Consider the following 12479-nt stretch of genomic DNA (forward strand, 5'->3'; position numbering starts at 1 on the left):
TTAGCAGGTGTCTAATCAAGATGTGTGAAGGAAACAAAACACCTCAAACAAATGACTAGTTTAAAACAGTTTCTAACAGCTTAGGTTAAAATAGTCTGTAAAATGCTTAAATGTGATGCACTATAGAATGTGATAGATTTGGGCGAGTTTCCCCCCTTACCTGGAGGTGTGTGATAGCAGGGTGGATCCATACTGATTGGAAGAGAGTATAAGAAATGGGTGGAAATGTTAATATATTCATAGTATTTAATGTAATGTTTTTGTTTGAATCGTCAGTCAATTCTTTGATTTGACTCCACGGACGTCTGTGTTATGATACAACCGTATAGATTAGGGTGTGCTGTGACCCGCGCGTCTTTGCTTGCTTGTCATCGAATGTTTATGCGATTGTATTAACATTATTTTCTTTTATACGTATAAAGTATTTTTGATAAACAAATCATTTGTCAAATTTATTTCCCTGCAGCATCAACACTGATAGGTAACTCGTTCTATCCCCTCACTACACTCTGTGTAAAGAAGTGTCTCCTACCCTCTGTCCTAGTTCTGTCTCCACTCAGTTTCCACCAGTGTCTAGTGTAACAGGCAGAGTTGTGTGCTTTTTGCATAGTGGTTAAGATGCTCACTTGCAGTGTGCAGGGTAACTGACTTGTACCCAGCCTTCACCTTGTTATACTCGTCTACTATAAAATATGGGAACTCCATTATATACTAAACTACTATTTCATAAAATTCATTTAAAAAAAAAAAAAACTAGAACAAAACAATGTGGTGAATGGGACCCATTAATGTAGAAAGTCCTCTGTATAGAAATAGGAGCTACAGTCATTAAAGACTTGAAATAAGCCCAATTCATCTTATTCATGCAGTTTGAGGATCTTGTTGTTGTGTCTGTAGCGGTTGTCTGTACCAATAGCTGGTTTTGAAACAAAGTGAAAAGAAATATCACAGTTGGGAGTTGGGACTTTTAAGTTATTTTGCAATAACTAGCAAACCGTCAGGGTTGTACAATAGACATTTTTAACACAGGTAATACTGAATGAAAATGAAAAACAAGTATGCCAGTAAATGGAACTATTCTCTCAGTATGATGGGAAAGTTGATATGGATAAATGCAGCCACAAAGGAATATAAGTAATCAACCGTTTAGTATACCCAGTTATTTTACACCGATTTATCTCCTCAGTATTCCCTCATCAACACACATGCCTGATGGCCTCTTTACACCTCGGAGCTCGACAGTAGATGTCAATGAGGAATATAACATTAAACATGATGAGAGAGTACAACCTGCAGACACAGTGATCCTCAAAAGACGACATGGAGCGACAGTGGAACCCCTGTGTGGGTTAATCATGGACATGAAGCAGTAGAATACAATAAAAGACATCAGTACAGAATCACACGAAACACGTTCTGATAACAGATTTACTTAACCACAAGAGAACAAACATAAAAGATGGATCATTTACAGGGAACCATACAGTAACAACATCATACATGCAGTGCCAAAGTAATATTGAATAAACACTATCAAACACCCCATGAAACAGCACAGCGACTTACAATTGTTACAAAATATCACAATACAAAATATCACATTGTTAATGATCACATTACAGAATATCAGAGTATAATAATACAGATAAGAGCCATTATAAAGTACAATATCAGAGTATACTATTACAGATAAGAGCCGTTATAAAGTACAATAAAATCAGTAGCATAAAATATCAAATTCAAATAAGAGCAAGTTTGTCTAAGAGCAGTTAACGTATAGTAAAAATATTTGCTTATACAAGTGAAGTTCAGTAAGAGCACATAGTAAGTACGATAAATGGATGAGAATGATTTCAAATAAGAGCAATTACAAAACAACGTCACTACGGATACCTACAAGAGTAAAATGAAATACAAGATACAGGTAGTAGCTATAATTAAGAGCAGTAGCAGTGGTAGAGATGACAAGTAGAACGCTCCAGTTACATCTGATGTAAACCCGGGTGGCCATGATTAGGTAAGTCAAATTGGAATGTTTCTGTAATATCATTTTAAACACCCTTTTTAATGCAATCTGCATTTCATTAATGATACAGTTATAATAAAATATTAGCATAGCCCCTCCTCAATTACTATAGAATGGTTTGTTGTAAATCCTTGGCATAATTAAAAAAAGAACAGGGTCCAGTGGATTTTTTTTTTTCAGGAATAGTAGCGCTAAATTTAATTTTAAATGACATACTAAAAATATTATGACACATAACAGCACTGATATATAGTTGCCTATAACTAATAATTACTTTTAGAAACTTGACTTAATATTTGTAAAGTGCCCTCTTCTGTACAGTCATAGCTGATGAGTGATTGTGGTCAGAGCTGGTGCCACACAGCCAGTCCCAATGCGAGAAGAAAGGTTCAAAGTTGGTGGTGGGTCTCTGATGATGGGTGTCGTGCTTGACAGAGCCTCCCCAGAGTCCAAAGGGAATGAGGTTGTGCAGAGACCAGGGGAAGTCATAACCACTGTGATCATCCACCGAGATCCAGATATTAAACACCATGAACGCGTAGCCAGTGAGGGCATGGCATTGGAGAATGATGGGGTCTAGAGTGGTCCACAAGCCAACGCTCAGCAGCTCCCAGACGGACATGTATTGAGTGACCCAGCAAAACGGTTCATAGTACTCATGGTGGATGGCATGGAAAGTGACATAGAGCCATCGGAATTTGTGGTGCACCATGTGCCAAAAGTAGTACTGGAAATCAAACAGGATGGTGCAACCCAGGACTCCCATTGTGAACTCCAGGATAGTTGGGGCTGCTGCTTCCAAAGGGAGCAGTGGCCTCCAGAACCACTGGGCAATCGCTGCTGGAAAGACAAAGACTACATGGTTGAAAAGAGTGAGCTGAACGGCCTTCAGGATGCTTTGCAGCTTCACAGGGTGTTCAGAGTGTATCCTGAACCTGTTAAGGGCTGGTGACACTGTTGAGAGAAAGTCCAGAGTCATGTAGAACAGGCAAAGAATAAAGTATGTAGAAACTGATATAATCACAGGAAACAGTGGAGATCTCAGCGCATCCTGATGGTTCTTTCGGAGGTAGTCCCAAACAGGCTGAAGTACAGGTGCTTCTGGGATGAAATCTGATATGTTGGTTTTAGAAATATACTTGATGCATTGGCAAAATAGCTCTATTGTATTTAGTGATTCCATTTGATTAAAGCACAGCAAATCTAGTCACTAAGTTATTGCAGTGTGTATTCAACAAACTGGCATATTAGCATACATTATTCTCATTAAATAGGAGTTCAGTTGCAACTTCCTCCACCCTTTTGAAATTCTTTCCAGGTATTTCCACATATCACCAACAGTTCTTTATGATCCCCTTTTGGAACATCACGTGTCTCACAAGTTATGCTTAAATAGTAATGCAGTTTATAGATATTCAATACAGATAATGAGTTCATTAAAAAAAAATCAATTGGAGGCTGATTTGGCTTTATAAAGGAGTAGCAGTAAAACAAAAAAAACTGTAAAATAGTGAGGCAGGGGAGTCAAACTCCAGCCCTCGAGGACTGCAGGGTCTTCTGGTTTTCATTCCACCTTAAGCTCTCAATTAACATAATTGATCTAATTATTTGTTGAATTTGACATATTTCATATTTTTCAAGGTTTTTTTTCCAGTTGATGGTTTTAAAAATACACTTGATTCAAGGTACACTACCTATGAAAGAGAAGTGTTAAATGATTAATCAATTAATTAATCAAATAATTAGACCAATTAAGTAATTGAGAGCTCGGGTGGAGTTAATAGCATTAGTACTTTAATACATTTATGGTTATAACATGTTTTTAGCTCTTAGGCTATAAAATGCAAAAAGTTAAAGTACCCACCGCTATGTTCTAGAACATTCAATATATCACTCTCTACAGCCAAAATATAAATCCTATACCTTATGCAACGGTGGCCAATACGTGAATCGCGATCCACGGGTGGATCCAAAAGATCGGTGGATCTCGGGACAAATAAGAACAAGCACTAGCATATAAGCATGCAACAGTTTTTGTTTCAGCCCATGGACAGAGTCTTCTGTGTCATCCAGTAGCACAGATGAAAATATCTCAACAGTTTCTGCATATGAGACTAACAAAATGCTTGTGTGAACGTACATTTTAATTTAGGTGCACGTATGCGACTAGACATTCCTAAAGGTTGACTATAAACCAATAAACGTGATTTATTTTTTCAGCTGAAAAGTATAAAACAAAAGAAAAAAACCTCACAGTCGGATCTAAACTCATAGCTCAATCGTAATGTACTCTGGGAATGTGATTTATTTTATTGTCCACTGCCCACTGCTAATCACACATTAAAAACTACAAATCCCATACCCTGCCAATTTCACTGATTTATCAGTGCGATGGCTACTAGTTTCCAGACAGTTTGTCAAACCAAGATGAGGAAAATAACAAATTCATATATGTCAGCATCTTTATAAGAAATGAGCAATGCAGGTATGTCAGAAGATGAAACATGTGTTGGCTTTTGAATCAAAAGCCCCAGTTAACCTTGGCCAAAGTGAGCAGGACATGATGTTTCTCTGATAGGGGCACTGGCTGAAATGTTTGTATGTGAAGCCAAACTACTTCATGTATTATTATTAATTTCTTAGCAGATGCCCAGAGCGACTTACAATTGTTACAAGATATCACCTTATTTTTTACATACAATTACCCATTTATACAGTTGGGTTTTTTACTGGAGCAATCTAGGTAAAGTACCATGCTCAAGGGTACAGCAGCAGTGTCCCCCCACCTGGGATTGAACCCACAACCCTCTGGTCAAGAGTCCAGAGCCCTAACCACTACTCCACACTGCTGCCCATTTCATTTCTCATGAAGGGACCTCTGTGGCCTTGGAAACATTCTTCATGGGAATTGTAAAGGCGCATTTTCTAGTGTAATTGTTTTGGAGAATATCAGTTGAAGAATATTATTTTCCTCAACAGTTTTAGATAACAAGTGATGTCTTTCCTGCCCAGAGAGCGAGTGATCCAGTTTGGGGAGGGAGGTGTGCTAGCTGAAGCAGCTGTGACAGAGAGATCCAGTTTGGGGAGGGAGGCGTGCTAGCTAAAGCAGCTGTGACAGAGAGATCCAGTTTGGGGAGGGAGGCGTGCTAGCTGAAGCAGCTGTGACAGAGAGATCCAGTTTGGGGAGGGAGGCGTGCTAGCTGAAGCAGCTGTGATAGAGAGATCCAGTTTGGGGAGGGAGGCGTGCTAGCTGAAGCAGCTGTGATAGAGAGATCCAGTTTGGGGAGGGAGGCGTGCTAGCTGAAGCAGCTGTGATAGAGAGATCCAGTTTGGGGACCGAGGCATGCTAGCTGAAGCAGCTGTGACAGAGAGATCCAGTTTGGGGAGGGAGGCGTGCTAGCTGAAGCAGCTGTGACAGAGAGATCCAGTTTGGGGAGGGAGGCGTGCTAGCTGAAGCAGCTGTGACAGAGAGATCCAGTTTGGGGAGGGAGGCGTGCTAGCTGAAGCAGCTGTGACAGAGAGATCCAGTTTGGGGAGGGAGGCGTGCTAGCTGAAGCAGCTGTGACAGAGAGATCCAGTTTGGGGAGGGAGGCGTGCTAGCTGAAGCAGCTGTGACAGAGAGATCCAGTTTGGGGAGGGAGGCGTGCTAGCTGAAGCAGCTGTGACAGAGACTTCCATGAAGATATTACCTGTTGGACAAACCCCCTGGGAGGACGCACTGTGGCTGATGGTGAAGACACATTGTGTTAGCTGCTGGTTACAGGAAGAAGACAAGCTTGCAGAGGACCTGCAGAAGGTAAAGACATCCCTTGCAGGTAAATGCAATACTGCAGTTTCTGGGTTAATAAGAAAGCAATCATTGGGAATTGCTGGTCAAGTGAATCAGGCAGAGTGGTTCTGTGCTGTGCTGGTACAGTGACAAAGATCTAGAGGTTGGAAAGCTTGTTAGCCAATGAGATTGATCCCTCTATTCTTGCCATTTTTTGATAAACCCTTTTACCACATTTTCAGTTTCCCATAATTATACTAGCGTTTACCACACTTTACCACTGTTATCTGTGTTGTTTTTACTTTGCTTTACCATGTGATGTAACTATCTACTTTTACTTTTCTTGAATTCACTTTTGTTATGCTTTTATTATGGTATAGTGCAGTAAACTTAAAAAGGTCCCTCTAAATACAGGACCTGCTACTCTTTTTATATGTTGATAACAGATTAGTTATCAACATATAACATATATTATAGTTACACATATTTGCACCTATTGTGTTTATACCTTTACCTCGTGCAGTACCATATAATACCACCAGGTGGCAGACAAGTATCTTGTGTGAAATACAGAGAAAAATAAAACACAGACAGCTGTGATTCACAACCAACATCAGTCTAAAGGTAACTGTCATTTGACCTCTGTCCTTGTACTTCAAGCAAGGTCATGTAAAGAGCAAAAGGGGAGAAATACACAATAATAACTGTGTTAGCTCTCAAGTGATCTGTAGCTCCGTATCCTTCTACTGTAATATAAATCGAATAATATATGGATCAGAATATATTAGCACACAATAATATGTCTTGAGCTGGTTTTGTCTTAATCCAAGGCAATTTACATAGATTATGCATCAGATGCAGTGTCACTTACAACATCTCACCCAAAAGACAGAGCACAGGGAGGTTAAGTGACTTGCTCAAAGGGCTCCCGAGTGGCACATCCAGTAAAGGCGCTCCTCGCAGGATGTGCCCTATAGCCTGGAGATCGCAGGTTCGAATCCAGGCTATGTCACAGCTGACCGTGACCGGGAGTTCCTAGGGGGCGGCGCACAATTGGCTGAGCGCTGCCCGGGTAGGGAGGGCTTAGGTCGGCAGGGAAATCTACGGCTCACCGCGCATCAGCGACCCCTGTGGCCGATAGGGCGCCTGTGGCTCTGCAGCGGAGCCGCCAGATCTGTGTTGTCCTCCGGCTCTATAGGTCTGGTGGCATTGCTGTGGATCTGCAGTGCGAAAAATGACGGCTTGGCAGGAGCACGTTTCGGAGGACGCGTGTTCCAGCCTCCGTTTCCCGAGTCGGCGGGGGGGTTGCGAGCGGTGAGCCGGGGATACAGATAATAATTGGGCATGCATGAAAACCGGGGTAAAAATAATTGGCGACGACTAAATAAAAAAAAAAAAAAAAAAAAAAAAACGTGACTTGCTCAAGGTCACACAGTGAGTAAACTGGGATTTAAACCGGGGACCTCCTGATTACAAGCCCTTTTCTTTAACCACTGGACCACACAGCCTCCATTCCAGACTAGGGCTGCACTGTATGATTAACATTGAGGCGCTTGTGTACCAGGGCTATGAAATCAAACATATAACCGTGCATGTGAGTCTCAAGGATTCATTTATGCAATAACATTTTACCCCCAAAGATTACATGCAAACAGTGCTTTCTCCAATCCAAATAAAACATCCTTGTGACTTTACCTTAAAAGCTGTGCAGTCTACTGTATGAGCAGCCAGTGAATGCTGGAGACCTCTTTCTTTCACATGAGGACTTTAGCCTATTGCTCTGGTGAAACTGCCACTGTTTTTATTAATGAATGCTTTTAAGTTGTAACTGTAGCGGGTAGCAAAAGCAATAAACACAAGCTCACAAAATGAATCCAGGACTTCCTGAACCAAAATCGCTTCTTATAAGATCTTTAACAGTTACCTTGTTTTTCCATTCAGGAAAAAGCGTGGCGGGGTGGGTTGCTATGGAGAAAACAAAAGCTAATTAGGCCTCTAAGGTCTTGTGCTAGCACAATGAGGATGTGTGGGTAGTCCGATATTATTACATCTAATTATATTCAGACACTTTACATGAAGTAATTTAATTGCCTATCAGATATTCTAGCAATTATAAATCTGAGTATCCTGTATGCTCCTGGACAGGATAGACACACTATAACTCTAGCTTGACAGTTGTTTACACCTGGATGACAAACAGGAGGCAAAGAGTCAAGGGACAGCATTTAGAGCACCTTGTTTACCTGGAACAGAGCAGTATTCATTCGACTGCATGGTTGCTATTGGTGAGTCACCTGTGGAATTAATTAAAATATCTAAGACTGGGTGGGACTTTTACAACAGAAGCCCCTTTATAAACAGGTAGTGTCGTAGCTGTTCCCAAATCTGCTGCTCTTTCCTGAACTCTAGCCTTGGTAAGTCTATCACGTTCATTTTCTCCAGCACTGTTTATTCAGATATTTCGGCTCTTTGTTTTTGCAGGGTCACTACCTTCTTCAGCCTTGTACAGTATTAGCAATGTTGTTTCTCCTGTTACTTGGTGTTTATGATTATTCTGTTGCAAATTATTTTATCCCATGTGCTCCATGATCATATATGGGCAGATATTTAATACTGAAGTTTATTTCAAGAGGGCTACCAGAAAACAGTAAAGTAAACTCTATATTAATCTCCTGTACTAAGAAACTCTCAGCTTCTGATGGTATATTTCAATACAGCCCTTTGAAAAGTTAACACGGTAGTTTTTGCACTGTGTGTCTGCAGTTTTTCCCCATGCTTTTCCCATATTAATACTCTGCATTTATCATAGTTTATCCCAGACCTCTCTGTGCTTTACAATGCTTCCCTATGCTTTACCATCCCTCTCTGTGCTTTACAATGCTTCCCTATGCTTTCCCATACCTCTCTGTGCTTTGCAATGCTTCCCTATGCTTTACCATACCAAATTGTGCTTCACAATGCTTCCCTATGCTTTACCATACCTCTTTGTGCTTTACAATGCTTCCCTATGCTTTGCCAGACCTCTTTGTGCTTTACAGTGCTTCCCTATGCTTTGCCAGACCTCTTTGTGCTTTACAATGCTTCCCTATGCTTTGCCAGACCTCTATGTGCTCTACAATGCTTCCCTATCCTTTGCCAGACCTCTATGTGCTTTACAATGTTTCCCTAAGCTTTGCCAGACCTCTATGTGCTTTATTACACTTTGCTATGCTTCTATAAGGGAAGTGAATGACAGCAGACATCTATCTGAAACAGACACATAGGTTACGTTGATTCAGGTTTCACTGTTAAACTCTGTGTTGTATATTGAAGAAGGCTTGTGTATTCATATAGTATTTGTGGTGCTTCCTCAGCTCGCTTCAGATCTCACTCTTCACTATGCCTACCCAGCTTGAGAGTGCCATGGACACCCTGATCACGGTCTTCCACAACTACTCCGGCAAAGAGGGCGACCAGTTCAAGCTCAACAAGGGGGAGCTCAAGCAGCTCCTCAGCAGCGAGCTCAGTGACTTTCTGTCGGTAAGCCATTGTGACTGGCCGTGAATGCCCTGCTAATGCTGCTGTGTTGCGGGATATAGCTAGACACAGTGTAGTCATTGGAAAGCGGAAGCCAAGCTCTATGCATTTCAGCCACAGGATTTACATTTTGCAAAAACGCCTAATTAAGTCCTGTGAATGGGGTTTGAGTGTTTTTTTTTTTTTATTTTATTATTGAAACAATTTAGTGAGTGTCTAATGGACCTGTTATTTTAAAGGAATATCTGGAACGTTTTAGTTCCTGAAATAAAATTTGAAAAAAAATCCACATTTGTCATTAGATGATCTACTGAATGCAAAATCTTACAAATAGCTTGCTTAGATTTGATTCATTATATTTTCAATGGACATTTATTTCAAGAAATTATTCTTCGTTATCATTAAAAAAAAAAAAAAAAACGATAACAAGGAATATATTTTCAGTTATATATATATATATAACTGAAGAAGGGCGTTTGTCCAAAACATCCTAAAATAAATATTTTTTTATCATTTAAACCTTTTTTTAAACCTTACATGTACCTCCTTTCAAATAATATATATATTATTTGAAAGGATATATATATACAGTACCATTGTGCTGTCAATGCTTGGCATCGATTATCTTTTGGTGTTCCAGTCTAAACATGCTTTTTCTATAAAATCCCCATGCATAGATATTACAGCGATAGCTACTCTGGGGTTTACTATAGGAGGTGATCACACTGTTGTGTTCTGTTTATCCAAGGATCTGAACTGATAATAGCTTCCTATTGCGACTGCTGATGCATCTCCAGAGGCTCAGCTTTGCCTCCCGAGGATACAATACCCTTACCTACAGTGTCTGCAAGACGAGCCAGTCTTTATTGTACTCCAGAGTCTCAGGATACAGTACCCTTACCTACAGTGTTTGCAAGACGAGCCAGTCTTTATTGTACTCCAGAGTCTCAGGATACAATACCCTTACCTGCAGTGTCTGCAAGACGAGCCAGTCTTTATTGTACTCCAGAGTCTCAGGATACAGTACCCTTACCTACAGTGTCTGCAAGACGAGCCAGTCTTTATTGTACTCCAGAGTCTCAGGATACAGTACCCTTACCTACAGTGTTTGCAAGACGAGTCAGTCTTTATTGTACTCCAGAGTCTCAGGATACAGTACCCTTACCTACAGTGTCTGCAAGACGAGTCAGTCTTTATTGTACTCCAGAGTCTCAGGATACAATACCCTTACCTGCAGTGTTTGCAAGACGAGTCAGTCTTTATTGTGCTCCAGAGTCTCAGGATACAATACCCTTACCTGCAGTGTAGCTTCTTGCTAGACTACCATTAAAAGTATTTTGGTCAATATTTGATTTAATTGTAAAAAAGAAATAAATCACCTGCTTCAAAATAGGAACTAATAGGCCATGGCCCACACAAATGCATGTGCGTACGAGGGCCCGTGTGCTGTACAGTGCTTGATTCAAATGCATGTGCATACGAGGGCCCGTGTGCTGTACAGTGCTTGATTCAAATGCATGTGCATACGAGGGCCCGTGTGCTGTACAGTGCTTGATTCAAATGCATGTGCATACGAGGGCCCGTGTGCTGTACAGTGCTTGATTCAAATGCATGTGCGTACGAGGGCTCATGTGCTGTACAGTGCTTGATTCAAATGCATGTGCGTACGAGGGCCCGTGTGCTGTACAGTGCTTGATTCAAATGCATGTGCGTACGAGGGCCCGTGTGCTGTACAGTGCTTGATTCAAATGCATGTGCGTACGAGGGCCCGTGTGCTGTACAGTGCTTGATTCCATTTTCCTCTCTCTTTTGTTTCAGTCCCAAAAGGATCCGAAACTGGTGGATAAGATCATGAAGGACCTGGACTCCAACCAAGACAACGAGGTGGATTTCAACGAGTATGTGGTGCTGGTGGCAGCTCTGACTGTCGCCTGCAACGACTTCTTCGAGCAGAGAAAAAAGGGAAAATAACACGCCAGCATCGGAATGAGAAGGCTGTATGGAAAGGCTTTTAGCTATCTGTAAACCTATAGATATATATTAAATATGAATTAATAAAGCTAATAAGGAATTTGTTCTTCACGGTTTCCAGTTATTCATTTGTATTTTATTACTGCACCGTCTTCAGCTTCTAGGGAATGTTTTTATACCATCTGCACCTTCAAAAGATTTCATTACCTGTTTAATTTTCATATGATGCATGTCTTGCATACTTCTCTACTGCTGGTTCTGCTCAGATAATGATTTCCCTAACTTACTAACTGCTGTCCTGTATCAGCCACAGAGCAGCTTCTCAAAAGACTCCTAAAGCTGAATCTCTGTACTTACATTTCCAGTTACTATGGTAGTAAACAGAAAATCCCTATACACATTCATAGATACAGAGGACAGAAATTATAGCTGCACTCCCCCCCAAGTGGAAATGTCTCAAACCAGCTTTGATTGTTACAATTGTTATGGACAGATATAGGGCCCTATCTCAATGAATTCTGCCTTTAATTCCTTCAGAGGACTTGGCGGTGTAAACCTGTAGCAAAGTCCTGAAATATTGGTAACGTCTGCAGTGTTGGATGTAGAAGCACAGAGATGTCATCACTAGCATTTCATGAAAGCTACAGAATATGTCTGGTTCAACCCGAGAGGATTGTGTACGATGCCATGCTGTGGCTTCATTCACAAGCCTTTCACCTTGGGAGTCCTGGATTTCAGTCCAGCCCAGTTCATTATTAAACAAAACAATTTGTTGGAATCTCAAACCTGCTTATTAGGCCAGAGCAGAGGTGTTTGAGTCAGGATAAAAGTGCCTAAAAAAAAAAAAGAAGTCTTATTTTCTCAAAATAATATCTATCTACGCTCAGCCCTAAAATGTTGATAAACTAACTATTAAGCAAAGATTTTGGTTTCAAAATGTGACTCGGGGAAAAAAAAAAAACAATGAGACAAACAAAAGTTGTGGGCTGGAGTGGGGTAAAAAAACAAAACAAGGCCTGGTGTCATGACACAAGTACAAGCAGAACCACAGCATTGGAGGGGTTTGAATGTGTCCAGGTAGCTATTGCATCAGTACAAACCTGTGTTTGAGTGTGTGTGTGTGTGTGTGTGTGTGCGTGTGTGCGTGGGTGCGTGCGTGTGTGTGTGTGTGCGTGCGTGTGTGTGTGTGTGTGTGTG

The 12479-nt window shown here is 40.9% G+C and overlaps 2 protein-coding genes across 2 annotated transcripts; one reads left to right on the forward strand and one right to left on the reverse strand.

Annotated features, from left to right (window-relative positions):
• Positions 1 to 1468: 1468 nt before the first annotated feature.
• Positions 1469 to 3251, reverse strand: LOC131740206 (cholesterol 25-hydroxylase-like protein 2). The gene has a single exon (XM_059035698.1). It carries the CDS (start codon positions 3207 to 3209, stop codon positions 2316 to 2318), a length of 894 nt encoding a protein of 297 aa, XP_058891681.1. The 5' UTR covers positions 3210 to 3251; the 3' UTR covers positions 1469 to 2315.
• A 4829-nt stretch (positions 3252 to 8080) lies between these two features.
• LOC117403760 (protein S100-Z-like) lies at positions 8081 to 11382 on the forward strand. The gene is made up of 3 exons (XM_058993591.1): positions 8081 to 8209; positions 9149 to 9314; positions 11130 to 11382. Exons 2-3 carry the CDS (start codon positions 9174 to 9176, stop codon positions 11280 to 11282), a joined length of 294 nt encoding a protein of 97 aa, XP_058849574.1. The 5' UTR covers positions 8081 to 8209; positions 9149 to 9173; the 3' UTR covers positions 11283 to 11382.
• The last annotated feature ends 1097 nt before the right edge of the window (positions 11383 to 12479 follow it).

This window comes from Acipenser ruthenus, chromosome 1 (assembly GCF_902713425.1).
Source record: "Acipenser ruthenus chromosome 1, fAciRut3.2 maternal haplotype, whole genome shotgun sequence".
Classification (NCBI taxonomy): Eukaryota; Metazoa; Chordata; class Actinopteri; order Acipenseriformes; family Acipenseridae; genus Acipenser; species Acipenser ruthenus.